The sequence below is a fragment of the Suricata suricatta genome, chromosome 9, assembly GCF_006229205.1.
Source record: "Suricata suricatta isolate VVHF042 chromosome 9, meerkat_22Aug2017_6uvM2_HiC, whole genome shotgun sequence".
NCBI classification, from domain to species: Eukaryota; Metazoa; Chordata; class Mammalia; order Carnivora; family Herpestidae; genus Suricata; species Suricata suricatta.
In genome coordinates this window covers 14,176,274-14,201,331 of record NC_043708.1, presented here as the reverse complement: position 1 = coordinate 14,201,331, position 25,058 = coordinate 14,176,274, and the positions used below count along the sequence as shown (strand labels likewise).

The 25,058-nt window shown below is 37.1% G+C and overlaps 1 protein-coding gene across 9 annotated transcripts in view; it reads left to right on the top strand.

Annotated features, from left to right (window-relative positions):
* The window catches only part of ZC3H14 (zinc finger CCCH-type containing 14), a 45,721-nt gene that overhangs the window by 8,872 nt on the left and 11,791 nt on the right, over nt 1-25,058 (top strand). For 6 of the 9 annotated variants that reach the window (XM_029951767.1, XM_029951766.1, XM_029951765.1 and 3 more), the window contains exons 3-10: nt 1,230-1,344; nt 3,359-3,399; nt 4,366-4,561; nt 4,910-5,339; nt 6,030-6,190; nt 6,801-6,901; nt 9,104-9,259; nt 24,637-24,711. In XM_029951767.1, coding sequence (XP_029807627.1) covers nt 1,230-1,344; nt 3,359-3,399; nt 4,366-4,561; nt 4,910-5,339; nt 6,030-6,190; nt 6,801-6,901; nt 9,104-9,259; nt 24,637-24,711 — 1,275 coding nt within the window. Of the gene's footprint in view, nt 1-1,229; nt 1,345-3,358; nt 3,400-4,365; nt 4,562-4,909; nt 5,340-6,029; nt 6,191-6,800; nt 6,902-9,103; nt 9,260-20,161; nt 20,572-24,636; nt 24,712-25,058 lie in introns of those variants that run through there. The other 3 variants (XM_029951771.1, XM_029951770.1, XM_029951772.1) reach the window with 2 other exon arrangements.

Below are 25,058 nucleotides of genomic sequence, written 5' to 3'. Positions count from 1 at the left end.
ACATTATTATACTGGAAATTAGGAAAAGTTTTCACTCTGTTGAGATTTGATTTTTGTAGTTGAGATGTCTGTGTTTGGTGAGGCAGAGTGGCTAGTATACTTTGACTATGACTATTTCTCTTCGGTGCACCTTATAAATACTACTTTTTCTAAGTCTGTCACGATGTAAAACAGAATAGCTTGCATAGTGCATAGCATAACTGGGTTTTCAGTTGACTCTCCTCATAATTGTAATGTCCACACAGGGTTGCCATCTAGTTTCCTAAAATTTCTTAGCAACATGCTTTTTTGTTAGTGTAAAATTGCAGGAGATTTAAATGTCTGTTAACATAAAGTGAGTAAGTCAGTTGTATCTTCATACTAGAGCAGTAAAAAAAAAAAAAATTAGATTTCTGTTTTCATTTGTAGATTGGGCTTTCTGAGTATATTTGTGCTTTTCTTGAACTGGGTTTTTGATGTTTCTCCTTGAAACAAATGAGTGGGTTATTTGTTTGTTGTTTTTGGCCTGAGTATTTCTGAAATGACTAAAACTAGGGATATTTTAGATATTAAATCTGAAGGACTTTTTTTGATGTGATTAGAGTTCCTGATAAATTGCTTTTGCTTCCTTATCTGCTTACTGTGGTGGTTTTTTTCTTTTTGATCCTAGACCTCACCTTCATAATCATTGTGTAGGAGGGTAGGAGGATAAAAGAGTGAGAGAAGTTGAAATCAATTAAGTTGAAGTTAAACATTTTAAACAGTAGAGTTTTGGGGTGGTTTTAAGTTTATTTGATGTTGCTGCAAGTTTATTACCCTGAGATAATAGAAGTCTGCCTTTACTGAGGATGAAGATGTTCCCTTGAGAAAGGGTATCATTTTGAAGTATAAATAAAACACAAAACATAAAAACTCAATTATTCTTGTCTATTTGCTTTTTGGAAGCATTGCTGAAGAAATTGATGAGCATTAGTTAAAAAGGAAACAAATACACTCTCAAGTTTGATACTGTGATTCACAATATCTAGTTTTATAAGGATTTGTTATTCTTAATTCTCATCCTTATTAATAATTGAAATACCTGTGTAATGAAGAGGGGATAAAAGCTATACTTTCTTGTCCAACATAATTCTAGTAGAGCTGAGATGTTAATTCTTAGAGCTATATATATTTTCAAGTACACTAATGTTTTAGAAGACAATATTGAGGAAAACATAAAAAAGTTTTTATATACATTTCCTTTTAACTAGATGAAGAACTTCCTGATTACATTATGGTGATGGTGGCCAACAAGAAAAGTCAGGACCAAATGACAGAGGACCTGTCCCTGTTTCTAGGGAACAACACAATTCGATTCACCGTATGGTATGTTTCTGAATTTTTACCCCTTAGATCAAAGTTCGGCACAAGTCAGAATAGGTATTCTGTCTGAAAAGAGGTTCTTGACGGGAGAGGCAGACTCTGTGGAGCAGATAGTGAGCCCTGGGAGCACTGTCTCTGGAGCCAGACTGCTGAGGTTGAATCCCGGATCTGCCTCTTGCCTTGGTTTTTCCATTTGTAAAATGGGATTAGTAAATCCCTTTCATAAGACTGTTGTAAGGATTAAATGAAATAATACACGTAATGTATTTATACCTGTGCCTGGCCCATAGCAAGTTCTTAGTCTGTGTTAACTGTAGCTAATTGTGTTTCTTTCGTAAACCTTTGCATCTCTTATTTCTTTCCCTAAACCCAAACCAATTACATATATTTTGGGGGCTAGGTTGACTTCTTAAATTGCTTTCTCTAATGAGTTAACTTTTAGGGGACAAAGGTTTTGGACAAAATTTCAAATTGTTTTTAAAAGTTTGAAACCTTCTGAAGTGTGGAATTATAAAAAGAATTTTATGTTCAAATATAAATTAATGTTATGAAATTTTCAGTGTCCTTTTTCAAACCAGCATAGGCCTTTTAGTTGATAACGTGGACAAAAAGCATTAAGATTCATTTAAAAACACAGGCCAGGTTCTGGTACCATGTTTGAGGTAGAGTGAGGGTGGGGGAGGTAATGATGTGGCTGGTTCCCGTCACTCTGGGAACCACCAGTTACAGAACAAGTTGATAATGGAGCAAAAGTTGAGCAAGTAGAGAGGCCTGCTTACTCTGCATGGTAAGAACTTAATCGGTGCTGAAGAGGGATATGAAACTAGTTAACTTCTTGCCTTTAAGCCAAAGTTTATCTTGAAGGTGTTTTTGCCCCAGTGGGCTACTGTATGCTTTATCAGTCTTGTGAAGTTTCCTTAAAATTGCAAACAGAATTCTCTGTTTATATTACACAGTTTTGAAGAACATTCAGTACAGTACTTGATCCTCAAATGTTTTGGAACATCTACTACCACAGTGTCAGTGACCTAACCCACTTGTTATGCTTAGTCCCTAGAATTAAAAAAAAAAGGGGGGGGAGGAGACCGTGGAACTTTTGACTAGGGAAATTATCATTCATGAGTACTTTTTAAAAAAATCTACAGTCCAGGTATTTATTTTGTTTTATATACATGTTTTATGATTTGACTTTTGGTTCAACCTTGGTTATCACTTGGGGTTGGAGTCCCACTAGTACAATAGGGGAGATTGACCTAGTAGATCCTTATTAGTTAACTTGATGGAATGCTTGAGACAAACTTCTTACATAAAGTAATAAATGAATTTGAATTTCAAATCAAATTAATTCAACTTTCTCATCTTGCCATAGATTCAGTTCCTTAACACGTACTGTTACAAGTTATGGTGTGGCTGTTTGGCACTTTATTTTCTTAAGTTAAATGCTTATTCACCAGCCTGAAATGGACTATTCTGTAATAATTGTGTCCAAGGGGACAGTAGCATGTGACTGGGTTCTGGATGAAACATTATTAATGAGATATTTCTGGTATTTTTTATGAAGCCTGCTGAAAGGATTATAAGGCAAAATGCCTTTTACATAACTACTAAAACAGGCTATATTATAAGCAAAGTTGTAGTCTATACTTGTTTACAGCACTAGTTTTGTAAATAATAGTTACAATGAAGTGATATATTTTAAGATTATTTTTAAGTTTTTGCCTCTCAGAATTGAGTTGTTCCAGAAATCATATAAATAGGTATTGTTATACCTGCTTAAATGTATATTGTTATATACTGCTTAAATGATTATAATAATCTGTATTACATATTCGTGATGTTTTATCTTTTTTTACCCTGAGCTACATTGAGTCTTTAATTTTAGTTCTATTTGTCTATTAAATACCATTTACTACCATTATATCTGATGATAGATTCTATAATGTGATCAAATTTCAAGTGACAGTTGAGATTAAATCTTTCTTGATTAAAGGCAGCTATAATTTTTTTTTTCTTTCAGGCTTCACGGTGTATTAGATAAACTTCGCTCTGTTACAACTGGTAAGATCATTAAAATTCTGGGTTTGACAGAGGAAATTATCATTCTTGAGTACTTTATTTAAATCTACAGTCCAGGTATTTTGTATTGTTTTATATACATGTTTTTGGAATTTACTGTAGCATTTTCTTTCTAAAGCCATGTATTTTGCTTTCCGTAAATTTGGAAACAGTTCACTTGAATTTTCGTAGGAAGCCTATGAATTATGAATTCAAGAGCAATAAATTTAACATAATTTAGAGATAATTTAAGCAGTGGAAAAGAGGGGCACCTTGGGTGGCTTAGTTGGTTAAATGTCCCACTCTTGATTTTGGCTTTGGTCATGGTCTCATGGTTCGTGAGTTTGAGCCCTGTGTCAGGCTCTGTGTGACAGCTCAGGAGTATATCTGTCTCTTTCTCTGAAAAATAAGTAAGTAAACTTAAATAAACAAAGGAAGGGAAACTATGCAATTTATCCTAAGGAAATAATTGTAAATGTATGTAATGACTAAGTTTGAAGGATATTTTAATATTTTATTTTTATTTATTTTTTAGTGTTTTATTTTTTTAATTTTTTAGTATTTTTATTTATTTTTGAGAGAGAGTGTGAGCAAGGGAGGGCTAGAGAGAGAGAGAGGGAAACACAGACTCTGAAGCAGGCTCCAGGCTCTGAGCTAGCTGTCAGCAGAGCCTAACGCAGGGATTGAGCCCGTGAGATCATGACCTGAGCTGAGGTTGGAGGCTCAACAGACTGAGCCACCCAGGTACCCTGATATTTTAATATTTTATAATGGAAAATTACTTAGAAGTTTAGTAATAGCAAATTGAAGTAATTTGAAAATAAATTTGAAATAATAATGTATGAAATAACATTCAGCCGTTAAAAATGTTGTGGAAGGACACGTATTGCTTTTAAATTGGTGATGAAGATGGGGAAGGTTCAAAGTAACAAATAATAGCTTAAGAGGACCATGTGCTTTTCTTTCCAGATCCATCCAGTCTCAAGTCTTCTGATACCAACATCTTTGATAATAACGTGTCTTCGAACAAGAGCAGTTTCTGTCGGGGGGACGAGAGAAGGCATGAAGCTGCAGTGCCACCCCTTGCCCTCCCTAGCACAAGGCCTGAGAAAAGAGATTCCAGGGTTTCTGCTAGTTCGCAGGAGCAGAAAACCACTAATGTTCGGTAAGAGCCTTCTGAGGACCTCCTGTGGGTAGGTGGTTATGTGTATGTGACATTTACATTGGTTTTTATATCTTTAAATTCCTGTTTTCAGAAAGTTTTGGAAATACTGAGGTGATCGTGAGCTTTTTTTTTTTTTTAAATAATAAGACCAAAGTATGATGATTATCTTTTACCTCAAATGTAGTAAATCAAAGTTTTATAAGAGAATGCAGTTTTAAAGTAGTTTTTAATGGAACCTTTAAGGGAGTATCTACATTGTTTCATTACAATTTGAGTAAGTATTTTTTGAAGATTTAAAGATACTGTTCTAAGTTGGTTATAATTTTTTGTGTGTTTTTAAAAATGTAGACAGACTTATGATGATGGAGCTGCAACCCGATTAATGTCAACTGTGAAGCCTCTGAGGGAGCCAGCACCCTCTGAAGATGTGATTGATATTAAGCCAGAACCAGATGATCTCATTGATGAAGACCTCAATTTTGTGCAGGAGAATCCCTTATCTCAGAAAAAACCAACAGTGACACTTACTTATGGTTCTTCTCGCCCTTCTATTGAAATTTATCGACCACCTGCAAGTCGAAATGCAGATAGTGGTGCTCATTTAAACAGGTTGCAATTTCAGCAGCAACAAAACAGTATTCATACTGCCAAGCAACCTGATTTACAGAACAGCCGGCTATATGAAACAGGACGCTTGTGTGAACCAGAAGTGCTTAACAGCTTAGAGGAGACTTACAGTCCCTTCTTCAGAAACAGCTCAGAAAAAATGAGTAGCGAGGTTTGTATATATTTTCATTTTTAGCAGGCAACACGCAAAGCATTCCAACATGGGTCTCGAACTCAGTGATCGTGAGATTGAGTCTCATGTTCTGCCAACAACTGAGTCAGCCAGGAGCCCCTGTATATACTTTTAAATTCTGGCATGTTAGGCTGGAAATTAGCATTTCTTAATAATATTAAATATGTGTGGGATAGCTAAATGTATTGCAAGTTTACTTTGAACTGATGTTTGTGCTACTGAATGTACTACATCAGATTTTCCTCTCCGTGATTGGTTTCTATGGATATTTTACATCTTGTTTATTTTCCTGGGATGCCAACATTTGAGGTACCTTTTTTTGTTGTTGTTGTTGTTCCAATTTGAGATACCTTTAATCTTAGAATTTTGGTAGAATTTTAGGTCAATTTTATTAGATTTTCCACAGCAATTACTAGTAAACAATCAAGTAATTTCATTTTATTAGTGTCTTCAACAGTGTATATGCTGCTGTTTATAAATGATTGTAAAGTACTAATTTTTGTTTTAGCTAAGGATTGGCTATTAAAGATAATTTATATTTTTATAAGCAAACAGGAAATAGCCTGTGAATTCTAAATATGATTGGCTTTTTCTTAAAAAGAAAAAAATACTGTGGTAGGTCTTTGTTATTTTCTGAGACTAGGTAAGTGTAAATTTATCTGATTGCAGGAAGAAAACTTTCGGAAGAGAAAGTTGCCTGTGGTAAGTTCAGTTGTTAAAGTAAAAAAGTTCAATCATGATGGAGAAGAGGAGGAGGAAGATGATGATGGTGGGTCCCGTACAGGAAGCATCTCCAGCAGTGTGTCAGTGCCAGCAAAGCCTGAAAGGAGGTACCCTGAACATCGTCTGTAAATTCATCTTTAGTTGCCTGATGGACCTTCTGGGTTTCTTCAAGAGGAGATCATGAAAATAAACATTTAATGACATATTAGGTTTTTCCATTGGTTTTTGAGAAACAGATAATCAAAGAGAAATTGCCTAAAATTTTTTTTTCCTGTTTTTTATTTACTTTTGAGAGAGAGAGACAGCATGAGCTGGGAAGGGTCAGAGAGACAGGGAGGCGCAGAATCTGAGACAGGCTCCAGACTCTGAGCTGTCAGCACAGAGCCCGACGTGGGGCTCGAACCCATGAACCGTGAGATCATGACCTGAGCTGAAGCCTGACGCTTAACCGACTGAGCCACCCAGGCGCCCCAAAGAGAAACTGCTTAAAATTGGAGAAGATTGCAGAGAATACTAAGAACTGTAATATAGTGGGGAGGAGGGGTGATCCAGATTCATTATATAAGAAGTTAAAAGGTTCCAGTCTAGTTGGCATTTCCTAAACACTTGCTAGTCTGTTTCAAACCTAAGAAAAGGCTGTAGTAAAGGCCTAATGGATGGCTAGCATGCAAAGAGCCGAAATCTAAAATTTAAATGATGTACCTTTAACTTTTTTAGACCTTCACTTCCACCTTCTAAACAAGCTAACAAGAATCTAATTTTGAAGGCTATATCTGAAGCTCAAGAGTCTGTAACAAAAACAACTAACTATTCTACAGGTAATTTAAGTGCATTACGTTTATGTTCAGTTAGTGTTCTATACCTCTTGAGGACGCTAGAATTGATTGTCCCCCAAGTTGTGGTATAATATGAAAACAATTGCCAGATGTCAAGACCAAGAGGGGGTTCAGGGAAGAGTGGTTGTAAAAAGAGATTTGACCAGTTTGAGGCACTTCCAGCTGTCACTGAAATTTAGTTCTTAGAGCCTTGTGTAATGCCTTTTATTTTCTTTCTAGAGTGTATGCAATACAGAATTTTTAAAGGGCATTTTAGTAAAGATGGGACTTTAATATTCATGGCATTAGAGTCAACATTTGATAGGAATTTATGAAGTATAAAAAGGAGCACAATTGGGTGGTATTAAGAGGCCAGAGTTAGAAAGATGCATCTAGTGTATGAGCACGTTGATTCCTTTCCTTTCAGTAGAACCCATTAATGGAATATAAGGCAGTGAATTGATTCATTTGTGGAGTTCCTGCCCTAGGTTTAGTTGAAATTCGAAATTATTTAATGAGAGAACATAAAAATTTTGCATGTTTTTAAAACGAGGTGAGTCAGCTGTAATCTGACCTTATAGAAATCTTATTCTGAAATGCAAACCAAATGAAAGGTGCCATATTGCCATTAAATTCTGTACTTTGTACCATGTGCTATAGCCATTGTGTAAAAGTTTTTTCCTTTTTAAATGTTTGCTTATTTTTTGAGACAGAGTTGGGAAAGGGCAAGGAGAGGGAGAAAGAATCCCAAGTAGTCTCTGCGCTGTCTGCGCGGAGCCCAACATGGGGTTCTAACCCATGAACTGTGAGATCAACCTGAGCCAAAATTAAGAGTCAGACCCTTAACCGACTGAGCCACCTAGGCACCCCAAAACTTTGATGATTACCCACTCTCAAAAAATTTTTTTTTTAAAGTTAATTTCTTAATTTTGAGAGAGTGAGCACACAGAGGGAGAGAATGTCAAGCAAGCTCTGCACTGAAGGCACGGAGCCCCTGACACAGGTCCCCAACTCAAGCTGTGAGATCATGACCTGAGCCGAAATCAAGGGTCAGCTTAACCAACTGAGCCACCTAGGTGCCCCTAAAAAATTTTATTTTCACTGTGGATTTGGTGACTGTATTTTAGCATTTTTCTTTTTCATTCTCCTTTGCATCTCTTTGTGACCTCTTCCTAAAGTGAAGTATATTAAAAGCAACTTTTAAACATCATAGGCATCTGTTCTCTTGCTTCTCATTTTCTATTTTAATTTTCTTTCCTTCTTTTTTTTTTCTGTTTGTTATATTTGAGAGAGAGAGGGAGACACAGAATCTGAAGCAGGCTCCAGGCTCTGTGCTGTCAGCACAATTCCTGACGCAGGATTCAAATCCAAGATCCAAGAGATCATGATCTGAGCCAAAGTCAGATGCTTAACTAACTGAGCTACCCAGGCACCTTTGCTTCTCATTTTCTAATTTAACCTTGAACATAAAATAGGGTTTGCCATATAAGTTCAGGGTTATTAGGCAAAGGCCAACACTAGACCTAATCTTTTTACATTCCCTCTTTTTGCCTGTCCACACTATTGAGTGTTGACAATTGTAGAGAATTTTCTTCTCTGTGACTTTGAAATCTCTGTGACTTTTTATATTGATGAGAGATTCCCCAAGTTTTTTGAGAAATATTATTGAAGTTTGTTATTGACTTCTATTATGTAGATTATACTTGGAAATTGTTTTATGAACATGAAGCAAAATCTAAACTATGCTTGGTTAGGGGGTGCCTTGGTGGCTCAGTGAGTTAAGTGTTCAACTTTGGCTCAAGTCATGATCTCAGGGTTTGTGAGTTTGAGCCCCACATCAGGCTCTGCTGACAGCTAAGAGCCTGGAGCCTGCTTCGAATTGTGTCTTCCTCCTGCCCCTCTACCACTTGCACTGTGTTTCTCGCTCTCTCAAAAATAACGTTAAAAAAATATAAACTAAGTTTGGTTAAAAATGAATACGTATGTGCGGCAGTGTATTTGTGGCATGTGGTTTAAACCAGAGATGAAATCTGTTATTGGGCTCTGGAATATTGTAAGAGAAAAGGTGGTATCTATGAACTGGTTCGCACTGTTTATATGTCCTCAACCTTAGGAGGCATTTATATTTAATAGGACATATTCCCTGGTCAGTTTTGAGTTTTACTGCATCTGCATTTCTCATCGTTTTTCCTTTTTGTGTAAAAGTCTCACAGAAACAGACACTTCCAGTTGCTCCCAGAACTCGAACTTCTCAAGAAGATTTGCTGGCAGAAATGGTCCAGGGGCAAACCAGGACCCCCAGGATAAGTCCCCCCATTAAAGAAGAGGAAACAAAAGGAGATAATATAGAAAAAAGCCAAGGTAATAATTTAAATGATAGGTCATTATTTATTACACATTTTTCATGAGACATTAAGTATTTGCCACTGGATAGTTATGAAATGTTAGTTTTATGAGAAGAATGCTCATTAGGCCCAAAAATAGAATGAGAAGGGACTATGAGGGAAGTCTGCACATGCTTTTCAAAATTTTAGGAGTCTTTTTATTATGAAATTTTTAATGTTCTTAAAAGTGGAAAGAATAGTGCATTGAATTCTCATGTATCCAGTTACCTTGCCTTAATAATTACCAGTATCTTGCAGCTCTTAAGAAAGCTCCTGCTTAGAGAAACATAGATGCCTATGTTTTCTATTTCCTTCTTGTTAATCCTACCCCTCTTAAACTTGCAATCCTATCTTTAAATTTCCCCTTTCTTAGCATTCTGTCTCCTACCTGCCAGATCTGCCTTACTGTCCCCCCCTGCAGTGGCCCTACGTCATGATTCCTTTGTGTCTGCCATACTACGGTTAGCCGTGAGCTCATCTTTCTGCTTCCTTTCTCTCAGCCCCACCACCCCCACCTCAAGTACAAAAACTTTCCTGTTTAAAATGTACCTCTGGGGGTGCCTGCATCGCTCGGTCATTTGGGTGTTCACCTGTTGATTTTAGCTCAGGTCATGATCTCAGGGTTGTGAGAGGTTGTCCCACATCAAGCTCTGTGCTGAACGTGGGCCCCGTTTGGGACATTCATTCTCTCTTTGTGTCCCTCCCCACCTTGTGTGTGCACATCTGCGCTTTCTTGCTTTTTCTCCTTCTCAAAATAAAGTAAATTTTAAAAATAAAAAATCACTATTATAAAAAAAATATAGTGTGACATCATGTGACTCCTTTTCGAGAGTATTTTGATGTTTTCACTTGTGCATTGTCCAGGATTGATGTCATCAGCTTTGCATTTATACAGCTTTGATATTTGGCCTCTCATCCTGGCCAGTCATTCTCCACTGCCTTTCATCCTTTTCTTTCGGTTCCTATCAGGAAAGATCCTAGTTTCCTTTTCCTCTTCTACTGAGATCTGAATTTAACACCCCCATCCAAACTGAATGCTTATCACATTATTTCTGATTTACACGTTTCTAATGTTGGCATACATTTTTTTCCATTCCTCCTTAATTGTGTTCTTGAAATATTTCTAGTTTCAAACTTACTTTTTCCATGAAGTTTTAATGATTTCATCCTATGTTGGTTTCTTCATTCTCTCTTTTTAAAAAAAAAAAAAAAAAGTTTTTGAGGGGTGCCTGTGTGGCTTGGTTGGTTGAGCATCTGACTTTGGTTCAGGTCATGATCTTAAGGTTCATGAGTTCGAGTCCTGTGTTGGGCTCTGTGCTGTCAGCTCAGAGCCTTGAGCCTCCTTCAGATTCTTCTTCCCTTGCTCATGCTCGTCTCTTTGAAAATTAACATTAAAAACATTTTTGTTTTAAATCATTGGATTGTATGGTTTGCCATGTCGGCATTATTTGCAATTCCAGTACGTGATGGACCTGAGAACAGGAAAATTCCAAAACAGCCAGTAGGTACTAATTGGAAGGTGTAAGTGGGTCAATTTTGTGAAGAGCAACTGAAACGGACACTTGAGCTTCAGCAAGGGTAAGAATTGCAGTGTATCGAAGCACATCAAACAGTTTTAAATCCATGATTTCATATTTTTTGAAGTAAATCCTTCATTAGTCATCTTCTGGAGGATAATAGATACTAATCGATTGGCCTGAAAACTGGGTAATTGAGCGTTTATGCTTTCTATTCTTTAAGGAATGGCAGCCCTGGGTAACCAAATAGTATAGGAGTTAGCATCTGTTTTTGTATGTAGAGTTTTATTGGAACCAAGCCATGCCCATTCCTGTATGTATCGTCTGTGGTGGTTGCTTTTGTACTACATCCACAGAGTTGAAAAGTTGCAGGAGACCGTAAAGCCCCCACAGCCTAAAATAGAGAATGTTTGCAATTCTTTATATGGGGAGAGCATTTTTTTAAATAGTAAACTCTGTGCCTAATGTGGAGCTTGAACTCATGACCCTGAGATCAAGAGTCACATGTTCTACTGATTGAACCAGCCACACACCCCTAGGAAAGCATTTTAAAAAATTACTCCAGCTAAAAAGTAAAAACAATTATAGAATTACAGTTTGTGGGTTTTTTCCCCAACCAGTGCATCTAAGCACTGGTGATTAATATCTACTAAAAAAGTGAAAGACCACCGTTTCATGCCTATGGATGAAAGAATAAAATTACCTTAGTCTCGCCAGAGGATTTGATCCAGCAGTCAACTTGCAGAAGTACAGAGGCCAGAGGAATATGTTGGCTGTTGGATCATGAATGTGCAATAGGCAAAACAGTCTCTGGGACGCCGTATAGGTTAAACAGCCTGAGAATTCTAGCCTAAAAGACGTAAAAGACAAAGTAGCAAGGGGCAGGGTTAAGCTGTAGCATCTAGAGATGCACACTTGTGTGTAAGGCCCCGAAGAAAATTTAGGTTTTAGTATAAATGGCATAAAAAGTTACTTTTGGAGAGGGCTGATAAGGAATGGAACACATGGAAAAATTTCTGGGGTGGCTGGTGTAGTTCTATTTTCTTGACTTGCATGGTGGTGGTTAGGGTGTTTTGCCTTATAAAATTCATTAAGCTCCAGTTTGTTTTGTGTGGTTCCCTGTATCATTGTTTTAAAGTAAAAGGTTAAAAATTTTAAATGGTGTGAAACACATTTGATGAGGATTATTGCTCTTACTGAATTGCTTTCTTTACAAGCACAAGTGACATTCTGCAAACAGCCATCAAGAGTCACATTAATTTCTGTGGTTACTCACTATGTTACAACTTTCTGGCAAGTTTTTTTAAAAATCTAAATATGCACACATGTATTGCCATGAGTTGTTGATTGTGTTCTCTCATCTCTCTGGCCTCTGTAATTTTACTAGCCTACCCACGTGACAGTACTTGTGCTATTTCTCTTTTTGTCTTGGATTAGCCTGTCACCAGAAGTTTACTTTGTTAATCTGTTCAAAGACTTAACAATTTTGGCTTTATTGATTCTCTTTTAATGTCTTGATTTTCTATCTCATTGATTTATACTCTTTTAATATATATCCATTTATATTTTTAATTATTTCAGCTTATCTTTTCAGATGTACACATTAGGGTGTAAATTTCTCTTGAGTGTCACTTTTGTTGCATATTTACAAATTTATAATATTTTCATTATCAATCTTAGTATGTTTATTTAATTCCCATTGTGACCATCTTTGATCCATGAGTTATTTGGAAGTGTTTTTAATTTACAGTATATGGAGGATTTGTTTTTGTCTTTTACTCTTTTTTATTATGTACTCTTAATTGCATTGTGTCACTGTGATCTGTGTAATATGTAGTTTTTGAAAATTGTTAAGACTGAAGGCATTGATTTTGTACATTTTCCATGTGCATTTTGGAAGAGAGGACTATAGTTGTTGGATTGAGAATTTTGTGTTTGGTAGATAAAGCTCTATGGTTACATTACTTAAATCTTGATCTTCCTGAGTTTTTGGTTTGCTTGATTTATCAGTAATTGATAGAAGGTTTTGAGAGTGCCCATTAGGATGACATATTTATCTTAATTTTTCTATACTTCTATCAGTATTTATTTTCCTTGCGTTTGTTTCCAGTCTTCTTTGTCTTTTAATGCTTTACGAAAATATCTCTCTTAAATATGATAAAACTAGATTGTTATATTTTAACTCCATCTGAGTTTGTGACTGGAGAGTTTAAACGATTCACATTTCTTAGGCATTGTTTGTTCATATTTGACCTGCATGTTTATCATTTTTTTGTTCCAAAATCCTGAATGTTATTTGGAGATTATCCTCTTCTAATATTTTGAAATATTTTTGAAGTTTATTCTTTGGAAGTTTCTTAAAGAATTGGTCTTTTTGTCTAAATTTGCCAAGAGCGTTTATGTATTTTTTCCCCCTTCTTGTTGTGCAGTAATTTTGCTGGCTACCCAAATCTAGGTTAACTACAGTTATTTGTTCTCAACACCGTATATATATTATTCCATTGTTTTCTGGTTTCCGTTATTGTTGAGCGGACATCTGTCATTCTAATTGTCTGTCGTTCCTTTGTAGGTGATCTGTCCTTTCTCTGGCTGCTTTCAAGATCTTCTCTTTGTCTTTGCTGTTCTGCAGTTTTACTACAATGTGTCTAGGCATGGATTTCCTTTGTTTTCCTATTTTGTATATGTTGTATAAAAACATTTAAATAAAATATTTTATGCTGTGAAAAAAATGTTCACCATAGGAAATTTGGAAAAAGAAATCTTTGTAATGCTTGCTGATAGATTAGAAATTAATCAACTAGCACTGAAAAATTTATCGCAAGAAGCAAGATCCTTTGCTTCATTCTTCTCCACACTGGTTCTTCTCAGAGGGCAACCCCCCCCCTTTTTTTTTAAATTCATTTATTTTTGAGAGAGAGGGAGAGTGTTCATGAGTGGGGGTGGGGCAGAGAGAGAGAGAGAGAGAGAGAGAGAGAGAGAGAGAGAGGAAGGGAGTGGATCCCAAGCAGGCCACACTGTCAGCACGGCCTGATGCAGGGCTCAAATTCCTGAACTGTGAGATAGGACCTGAGCAGAAATCAGGAGTCAAATGCTTAACCAACTGAGCCACCAAGTCACCCCAGAGGGCTACCGCTTTTAAAAGCTTATGTTTATGTCTTTAATGTTCTCCATGTCTATGATATGTTTTATAATTCACTAACTATAGGTGATCTCTTGTGTTTTATTTTATTTTACTTTTTTTGCTACAGTACATCCAGGATCTAACACTTTTCCCTTGTTTTTCACGCCCATATAGTAAAGTCACCGTTTTTTGGTTCATTTATTGGTTACTTTTATTATTTCAGGTAATACATCTAAATATTTTTTTGTGAGATTACTATATTTCAGTATATTTTGACTCCCAAAAGATAAGTATATTTATGTGTCTTTTTAAACTCCTACATCTTTTCTCACTACACCTTTTTTATTGCCAAGTATAATCAAATATACATTTTGTTCTTTTTTCCTAGTTAAGACTACTCTGCTTTGTAAGTTGACTTTAAAAGTTGAGAACCAGTAAGCACTCCCATATTTATGTTATTGAGACTATATAAATAGCACTTAACAGAGGACCAGATTTACTTTTTGTCTACGGCTCTTTGCTTGGGGTTCCGTAGAGTCTTATTTTTTCCACTCTTGGACAATTTTTTGTTTTTCTTAGGTTCTTCCCCTGCATCCCCCTTATTACATTGCCTACCTTTATTATACCCTACAAATCTGTCAGTTTATGCTGTTAAAGTCTTTGGGTTCCCCTTTTCTTAGGTACCTTCATCCTAGAGCTTTTGTCCTCTTTCGCTTGACTGGTTGCTGACTAGGTCTGCTTCAAGGCTGTCATTCCAGGACTCACTCCTCCCCTGAGTTTTCTCTGCGTTTTCTGGGTCTCACTGTCTTCTCTGTATATTTTTCCCATTTTGTCACCACATCCTGAAGAAACCTAAGAAAAAGAATGAGAGGTAAATTTTTTGAGTACTTAAAACTCTAAAGATACCTTTTACTTAACTGATACTTTGGATAGGTACAGAATTCCAAATTAAATTTTCCTCACAACTTTGTTAGGAGGATAACTTCGTTATGTTGAGGCTTCTGATGTTTATGCTGAGGAGTGGGTTGCTCATGCGATTCTTACTCCATTATAGAATACCTGGGATTTATGTCTCTGGACAGTTTTAGCATTTTCTCTGTGTTCTTGAGGTCTGACGTTTACTGTGATAAACTTAGTGCTGGTTAGTCACTTGGGGGTTGGATACCTTTTATACCTTTTTAATTTGAAAATTCATGCTTTTAGTTTGGGAAATTTTCTTTATAAATTATTTCTTTAAAAACTTGTTCTTTTTTCATTGGTCTTTTCTTTTGGGGACTCTTACTGGATGATAAACTTCCTTTGATTTTTCTCATTTCTCATTTTTGACTTGATCTTATGCTACTTTGGGATGTTTTATTGACTTTATCTTTATCCTTTTGTTTTGTAAGGTAAGCATATTTTAAAATTTTACAAGCTCTTTCTCGTTCTTTTTATGTTGTTTTGTGGATTCAATATCAAATTTATCTGAAGGACATAATTAGAAGATTTTTCTTTTTAAAGAATTATATTTTGCTCCCTAATTGATGGTTTCCTTCAGAGTCCATTTTTGTTTTGTTTTCTCTTTTATGTGCAAGCTCTTTTCAAAAATGTCTGTAGGCACATGTGGTTCCCAGTTTAAGACAAGGCAGTAAAGAGGCTTTCCTAGAATTGTGTGGGCTAACTGTTGCTATGGGTTTTGTTTTAAATAAAGCAAACAGTGGAGCATCTGGCTGGCTCAGTCTGTTGAGCGTCTGACTCGATTTCAGCTCAGGTCATGATCCCAGGGTCATGGGATCAAGCCCCGTGTCAGACTCCATGCTGAGTGGGTGTGGAGCCTGCTTGAGATTCTCCCTCTCCCTCCCTCCCTCTGCACACATGTTCCCTCTCTCTCTCTCTTTAATATAAAATTAAAAAAGAAAAGGTGTTTTAAATAGAGCAAAGAGCAGACCTTGGCCTTGAAATTATAGAGGAATTTCCCTGGAAGTGCTTGTACATACTCCTCCTAGCTATCTAGATTCTCCCCAGATAATTTTCTGAGTTCCTTTTTAAAACTTTTTTCTTTTCTTATAAGTAGACTCCATGCCCAACTTGAGTCTTGAACTCACGACCCTACCTAAGATCAAGAGTCTCATACTCTCCTGACTGAGCCAGCTAGGCACCCCAAGACATTTTATTTTTTAAAAGTCAGAGGCTGTATCATTTGTAAACCTTGTTTTCAGATTCACATCCTTGGTAGTCACACTTGCCCCTCACTTCACCGTTGGATGCCCTTTCATTCATTACATCTGGGTTAAATATCTCAACGTTGTCAAGGCCCAGCGTTACTTCTCCAGCTATGACTTCGCATCCGAATTCCCAATTCCTATGCAACTATTCTACATTTCTTCTTGGATGTACTGTGAATTATTTTAAGTGTATCTAAAACCTAATTACTAACCCATCTTTGCCTCCAGTCTGCGTTTGCCTGCAGTCTCCCTCGTTCTCGTTAAGGCAGCACCACTTTTCCAGTTGCATAAGCCATAAACGTAATGCTGTTCTTTCTTTCAAGCTTAGGACCATTCTTTGTTTCCTCTGTCTCTTCTTTTCCTTTTCCCTTTTATTTTCCTTCTTCCTTCCACCTTTACCATATCCTGTCTTCATGTACTTTCAGACTATAGTTAAATTCACCTGTTCGTCATCAGTTCTGCCTTAATCCTAGGTTAAGCCATCATCCATGACTTGCCTTGATTATTGGAAAGTGTCCTTACTGGCCTGTCTGCTTCCGAACTTGCCCTCCTGCAGTCTATTCCACATGGTAGCAAGTCTTTCTTTTAAACTGTCAGTGAGATCATGTTACTCGCCTTCTCAGAACCCTTAGGTGGCTCCCTTTTATACTCCCAGTAAGATTCCTTCCTGACCTTGTCACCTGCTACCCTCTCCTTCCCTCTGCTGCTTCTCTTTGCTATCCCCAAGATGTACTTGGTGTGTTCCTCTTCCAGAGCATTCAGAGAACAGCGTGTCTGAGATGATTTCACCCTTTCCCCTGGAATATTTTTTTCCATACATCCACATAACTCAGAAGTCATCTCCATGAAGTCCTCTCTAGCCCCCTACTCCCTAACATACTTTGCTAAAACTTTACTTTTCACCATAGAATTTCTTATCATCTAAAAGGTATTTCAAGTTTTTATAGTTCAGGTATTTCTATCCAGGCTCAGGTTATCAACATAAAACATGTTATACTTTAACATACATTTTGGGTTTTTTGAGGTTCATCTGCTTCCTCTCCCCAGCAGAGTATAAGTTCTCTGACCAGGGATTAGAGAGAGAGAGAGAGTGAGAGTGTGTGTGTGTGTGTGTGTGTGTGTGTGTGTGTGTGTTGTTCATTGCTTTGATTGAGTGCCCGAGATGGTGCCGGACATACATGTGTCGTAATGAACATGTTCTTTGCCTTGCGTCTCACTTGCAGCTTTCCCATGGTCTCTTTGGCTTTTCTGCTCTGCTTTAGAGAGACAGTGTTTGTCCGTATATATTCTGTTTTCCAGACGTTGCTGAAATCTCATCTGCTAGGATCTCCTTTTTTTTTTTAATATTTTATTTATTTTTAATAGAGAGACAGAGCATGAGAGGGGGAGGGGCAGAGAGAGAAGGAGACACAGAACCAGAAGCAGGCTCCAGGCTCTGAGCTAGCTGTCAGCACAGAGCCTGATGCGGGGCACGAACCCACGAACGTGAGACCTGACCTAAGCCGAAGTTGGAGGCTTAACCGACTGAGCCACCCAGGCGCCCCTAGGATCTCCTTCTTAACCCACATCTTTAAATCTGTGATCTCCTAATTTCTGATTATAAATTTTTTGTGTGTTGAAATCATTTTTTTACTGTGCACACTCTAAGTAATTGATTTACATCTATCCTCGTTGTTATTAAGTATGTTAGAACATGTGAAAAATAGGACCCTAAGGAGAATAGGTAAATATTTTTAACATAATAAAATTTATGGTTTTCTTCCTCTACTTCAGTGGATAATCTTAGAAACCCAGTTTAGAGTCCACTGTTGTATGTTAGGATTTTGTCCTTAAGTTCTTCACTTCATTTTTACGGACTCTCCAGAAGGAGAGGCAATGAGTGCATGTGCTCAGTGTGTCACATTGGACTAGAAGCACTTTGAAGGAGTTTTAGAGACAGTTTTTATATTTGGACAAAAGAAAATCTCCCCTTTGTTCTGTCATTGCCTTTTGTAAAGGTAAGCACTGCATGTACAACAGTTTGGTGTAGAAACAGTTTGTAGTCTTGGCATTTTTTTCATATGTACGTACATGTATGTCTTTTCTGTGTAAAGTATTACATGTATATTTATATGCACACCATATATGTACATACAAAATACATCACATGAGTTTCTCAGTGTCGTGTTTTGTTCCACTTGCTGTGTCATGAAGAGTATAATGACATGGTGATTGTGAGGATGGACTGCTTTGGTGTTAAACTGGACACTGCTGCTTACACAGTGACCTTAACCTTTCTGTATTCCAGTTTCCTTGAAATGTGTAAATGTCCTCTGCTGATAGATATTTACATTGGAATCTGTGGAAGGATCTTTTCTTATTTTGCATTCTAAAGTTGGGCTGGGCACAACGGGTGATAGGAAGCCTGGAATGAGCTCTTTTTAGACCTTTTGTTAACTCCTGTGGGAGCCCTTTCCTGCTTCTCTCTTTGAAGTGAAGTTTGCTGCCATCTAGTGAGCCAGCTGGTTTTCAGGTGGCATTTAGCCAAGGACGTGCTGTTCTTCCTAATGTTTATACTATAGATACATCTGTTGGCTAGGGCTCTTAATTCTGTATGAACCCAAAGCCTTGTAAATTTTGAAAATTACTTTCTATCTATAGATTTTAAGGAATTAGATTAAATTACCAGATACAGTGGATAAATGAATAAAGATTCTTTCATACATTTCAGTACTTTTTCTTTTTCCTTTTATTGTGAGCAACATCTATTCAACTGGGAAACCAAAGGTTACAATTCATCATAAGAATATTTTTGTAGAGGCTGGGGGGGAGTCATGTCTACCATCTTGCATCCTTATATTTTGTAGAACTTACTCATTGCTTAGCTAGTAACCAAAGAAAAAATGAAAACTAAAGCCATGGAAAGACTCTTCATGTTCTTGGATTAGGAGATTTTAGTATTGTTAAGATGGTGATCATCCCCAAATTAAATTATGAATTCAACTCCATTTATGTTAAAAATCCTGATGGCTTTTTTTGAAGAGATTGGCAACTGATCCTAAAATTCATATGGAAACCAAAAGTACCTAGACTAGCCAAAACTACTGAAAAATAAGAAAGTTGGAGGACTTAGTTTCCAGTTGCAAAACCTATTACAAAGCAGTTGACTGTCACTAGCATAAGGATATACATACAATTCAGTAGAAAAATAAACCGATACATTTATGATGGGTTGATTTTCGATGAGAATGCCAACACAATTCAGTGGGGAGTAAATACACTCATTTCAACAAATGGTGCTGGATAACTGGATATTCACAGCAAAGAATGAAGTTGAGATGCTTACTTTACATAAGTTAATTCAAAAAATAAAACTCTTAGGAAAAAAGTATGTAAATCTAAATAATGAGCTTAGACTAGGAAATGGTTTCTCAGAGATGACACCCAAAACCACAAGCAACCAAAGAAAATTGATAATTGGGCTTTATCTAAATTGAAAACTTTGATGTTTCAAAGGATACTATCAAAATTAAAAGATCACACAGTGGGAGAAAACCACTCATCTAATAATAGTCTATCATCAAGCCAAGGCCAAGTCTTCATTTCTCTTACTATAAATTCCTACCATACCATATCCATGCAGCTGAATTGCATTATTACCATACATATTTTCAGAAATCTGTCTGTGATTGTGAGTCCAATTACCTTACCTACTCTCTCCCGACAGTGGGTATGCTAAAAATGTGTGCTCCACTATTTTCAAGGGTAAATGAAACTCAAGATACCAAATAAAACAATTTAAAAAGAATTTGAATCCTGAAAATCATGTTTAATAGTTGAAGGGACAGAAATACATTAAATTCACATCATATCAGGTGTAAAGTACTTAATGTAATAATTTTGACTTTAGATCCTCAGTGCTCCTTGTCATATGAGGTAAATAATAGAAAATTCTTTGTGTGTCACATGTGGTTTCAGCCAATCAGAAGCCAGAATTATTTTGTATGCAATAATAGTGTTTATTGTTTGGAGAGGAGCTTTAAATAGGACTTACAGGATATACGGGGTGGGAGAGAGAATTTTATGAAAATGTCTTCAAGGTTTCCATCACCATCTTTACCGATTTTCTTCTCACCTGGGCCAATTGACTTAGGTTCTGTAACAAGTTCTTCTTGTTCACTGAATGAGCTAGACAATATTTCCCATCTTTTAAGGAAAATATCAGCTGATATTAATGGAATGAAAGAAGCAATTTTGACAGTTGAAGCAAATCTTTTTGATTTAAATGTTAGAGTGTCACAGAATGAAGCAAAAATTTCATCTTTGGAGGTTAAAATGAATGAATGTTCAGCATCAACATCTGAATGCAATAAACAATTTGAAGATCTTCAGGAGGAAGTAGATTTTGAATCACAGTTAAGGACTACTGATGTAAAAATAATTGGCTTTCTTAGAAACATTGAAAAAGGTAAATTTTTAGTGTGTCATATCTTGTAGATAACTCACCTTTGCAACTGTCTTTTTATGTAACCTGACTAGTTGTCATGTAGAGGCAGCAAATCATAAAACTTGAACTTCTCATGGACCTTTAAACAATAAAGGAGTCTATATGATTAATTTAGAAGCCTAGAAGTTACCAGAATTCTCTTTAGTGGATCTCTATAAAAATGTTTTGAGGAGAGAAGCAGAGAGAAACAAAACTTGAAATGTGAGAGAATAGTTCTTTTTCATGTAACTGTCTTGTGAAATTATCTTAAAATGTGTAATTCTTCCATTGTTCATTGCATTAAAAGGACCTGTTGTAATATTAGAATCAGAAGACCTCCCTGAAACCCTAATATTTACCAGTTTCTCAAACTGTCCTACTGAGTACAACTTGACCAAATGATACCTGTATTTGAGGTAAACTTAACCAGAATTTGCTGTTTTTGCTATGATAGTTTTGGAAGGAATTCACTTCGTTTTGGCATACCACTAAAGAGTAGTATACTAACTTCTATTTTAAAAGAAAAGAGCTGATAGAATTTTGAATTGACTGTAGCTTTTAAAATGAAAAACCCCTTTTAGTGAAACATGGTAGTTGGCAGGCAATTGCCAACTTATGTACATGTACTGAGTTCTCTGTGTCTGTGAGTCTCTGTCTTGTGTTTGTTCAGCAATACAAGTTTTCAGATTCTACATATAAGTGGAAATCATGGTATTTGTTTTTGTCTTATTTCACTCAGTACCCTCCCTGTAATGTCCATCTGTTGTGGCAGATGGCAAAATTTCATTTTCTATGGCCGAATAATGTTCCTGAGTGTGTGTGTGTGTGTGTGTGTGTGTGTGTGTGTGTGTGTATCACATCTTTATCCATTCATCTCTCTGTGGACACTGAGATCAGTTGCATATTTTGACTCCTGTAAGTAATGCAGTAAACATAGCGTGTGTATATCTTTTCAAATCAGTGTTTTCATTTTCTTGGGACAGATAACCAGAAGTGGTATTACTGGATCTTATGGTATTTCTATATTTAAAAAAAATTTTAAGTTTGTTGATTTGTCTTGAGAGAGAGCATGTGCATGCAAGGGGAGGGCAGAGAGAGGGAGACTGAGAATACCAAGCAGGCTCCCTGCTATCAGTGCAGAGCCCCATGTGAGGCTCAGTCTCCTGAACTGTGGGATCATGACCTGAGCTGAGTGAGACCAAGAGTCGGGTGCTTAACCAGCGGAGCCACCCAGGCGCCCCTCGTATTTCTAGTTTTAATTGTTTCCTGCTTTCCACAGTGGCTGCACCAACTTCCATCCCCACCAACAGTGTATGAACATGCCCTTTTCTGTACATCCTTGCCAGAACTTGTTATTTCTTGCCTTTTGGATACTAGCCATTCTGAGAGGCGTGAGGTGGTATCTCATTTAGATGTTGGAACATCTTATCATTTGTTGGCTGTCTCTGTGTCTTCTTTTAAAAATACCTATTCAGGTTCTGTGCTCATTGTTTTGTTTTTTTTAAGTTGTTGTTTTTTTTTTTTAATCATGTATTTTGAGAGAGCACAAGGTGTGCATGAAAGGAGAGAGGGAGGGAGAATTTCAAGCAGGCCCTGTGCTAATAGTATGGACCCAAATGCCAGACTCATGCATGACCTGAGCCGGGATCAAGAGCCAGATGCTTAACCGACTGAGCGACCCAGGCACCCTTCCTCTGCCTGTTTCCTAAAAATCAGATTGAGTTTTTTGGTGTTTAATGAATTCCTTCTATATTTTGGATGTTAATCCCTTATTGGATTTTGCAGATATCTCCAGTACATTGTGTTGTTTTATTTTTTTAAGTTTATTTATTTTGAGAACAAGTGAGAATGCACTCAAGCAAACAGGAAGAGCAGAGACGGAGGGAGAGAGAAAGAATCCCAGGCAGGCTCCACACTGATGTGGAGCCCAGGGCAGGGCTTAAACCCACGAACCATGAAATTATGACCTGAGTTGAAATCAAGAGTCAGGACCTTTAATGGGTTGAGCCACCCAGGTGCTTCCCTGCCTTCTTGTTTCATTGATAGTCTTCTTTACTGTGCAGAAGCTTTTTAGTTTGACGGAGTCCCGGTGGTTTTCCTTCTGTTGCTCTTGCCTAAGGAGACCAATCTAAAGATACACTGCTGAGAGTGAGAGCAAGAATTTACTGCCTTTTTTTTTTTTTTTTAATGATTTCAGGTCTTACATTTAGATGTTTAGTTTATTTCAAATTTGTTTTTGCGTCCACTGAAGAATGGGCTTTCTTTCCTCCTGTCGCTGCCCGTTTTCTGAATACCATTTATCTAGGAGACTCTTCCCTGCTGTAGATTCTTGCCTTTTTTATCATAGATTAATTGGGTACTTTGCACATTTTAACACCGTTCTTCCAAGCAGTGAGCATGTTGTATCTTTGCATTTATTTGTATCATCTTTGTTTTCTTTTCATCTGAGAGTTTTCTGAGTGTAGGTCTTTCACCTCATTGGTTAAATTTATTCCTCAATATTTTACTCTTCTTGGTGCAATTCTGAGATTGTTTTCTTAATTTCTCGTTCTGCTACTTTGTTATTAGTGAATGGAAACAACATTTCTGTATATTTTGTATCCTTCAACTTTATAGATTCATTTATTCTAATAGTTTTTTTGGTGGAGTCTTTAGTGTTTTGTGTATTAATCGTCTACTTCTTCCTTCTCAATGTGGGTGCCTTTTTTCCCCTCTTTTTTTTGTCTGATGGCTACGGCTAGGACTTCCAGTACTATATTAAGTAGAGGTGGCAAGAGTGAACAGCTTTGTCTTGTTCCTTATGTCAGAGGAAAAGCTTGCATTTTTTCACTTCAGGAAGTTAACTGTGGGTTTGTCCTTTTTTAAGTTGAGGTTTGTTCCCTCTAGATTCATTTATTTATTTTTTTTATTTTAGAGCACACAAAAGCCAGGGAGAGGGGCAGAGGGGAGAAAGAATTTTAAATAGGCTTCATGCTCAGTGTGGAGTGCAGCGTGGGGTTTGATCCCACAGCTCTGGGACCATGACCCAATCCAAAATCAAGAGTTGGACACTCAACAGACTGAGCCACCCATGCACCCCTTGTTGAGAGTTTTCATCATAAAAGGATATCAGATTTTGTCAGATGCTATTTTTGCACATATGGAGGTAATCATAAGATTCTTAGCATTTGTTTTGTTACTGTGATGTGTCATGTTGATTGATTTGTGGACATTGAACCATCATTGCATTCCTGGAACAAATGCCACTTGCTCTTGGTGAATAATGATCTTAATGCATTATCAGTAACACATGGGTTTTAAATCAGGGGAGCACCTGATACCTCCTAAGCCCTGTGGTGGAGGGGGGTGGTTTGGAGAAGTGTGACTTTGCTTTCAACATTGAGAGTTTATCATCAAATTGAAAATAGAGAAAATCAGTTCTGCGTCACTACCTGGTCATATTTTGCAGTGGAACTGTGAGGAGATTAGCAACCCGTGTACGAAATAATACTCCAGCTGAGTATGTTTTCTCACAGGGGATTCGAGTTGCTGTGGGATCTGGGCTCCTGACCTCTGAGATTGTACTTCCTCATTGTTCTCTTCATATCCATCCAAGCTCATAGTCTGTCTTTTAGAAACTGGATCAGATAACTGTGCTGTGTTTTGGTTTGCAGTTCCAGGGATGGGGGAGTGAGTTGTACTGGTGAGAGCCCAGGTGATGGAGAGAGATGTTTCTTATTTTGATCTTGCAGTTGGCTGTCGCCTGGCAACTATGGCTCAAGCTGTGGGTCCACGCAGTGCCAACTCCTGGCTTTTCCAGCCTTTTACCTTTATTCTTAGGCTTTATGTCTGGTTCAAGAAAAACTGGCTTCCACACAAGAATAACGAGGACATTTGTCTTACAGACTGGTCTATAAATATTACCAAGTTGCATTGTTGAAGCTATAAATTATTTTTTTAAGGCTTTCAAGTAAGAACCCAGTAAGATTATTTTAGGCTTGATTTCTGGGAATGTACATGTATTGTTTGTTTTTAAAACTTAGTAAAGCTTGAAAATTTATATCCTAGGAACTCCACAGAGGCAGTTGTTATCCCGACTGCAAATCGACCCCGTAATGGCAGAAACTCTGCAAATCAGTCAAGGTTGGTAATAATCTTAAATTTTCATTGTAATCTAGCATTTTTCAGTTGCTATTTCCATTTCTTAGCACCTCATTTAATGTATCCTGTATATCTTAGATCCTGCCCTAAGATGCCATATTTAGATCTGTGAAAATATTTTAGGGCCAGGAGACAAGATCTGCATTTTCGTCATGTTATATGGTGTTTGTATGTTTCGCCTCATTCAGAATCTTTCTTGCTTTGATGTCGTTTCCCCTGAATCCCTGGAGTTCTGCTAGCTGTCACTGCCTGCTTCGGGGACGGTTTGAATCCCTAACCTTTTCTCCTTGCTGCCCTGCTTTGCCATTGTCTTGAGCTGTTTTCATGTT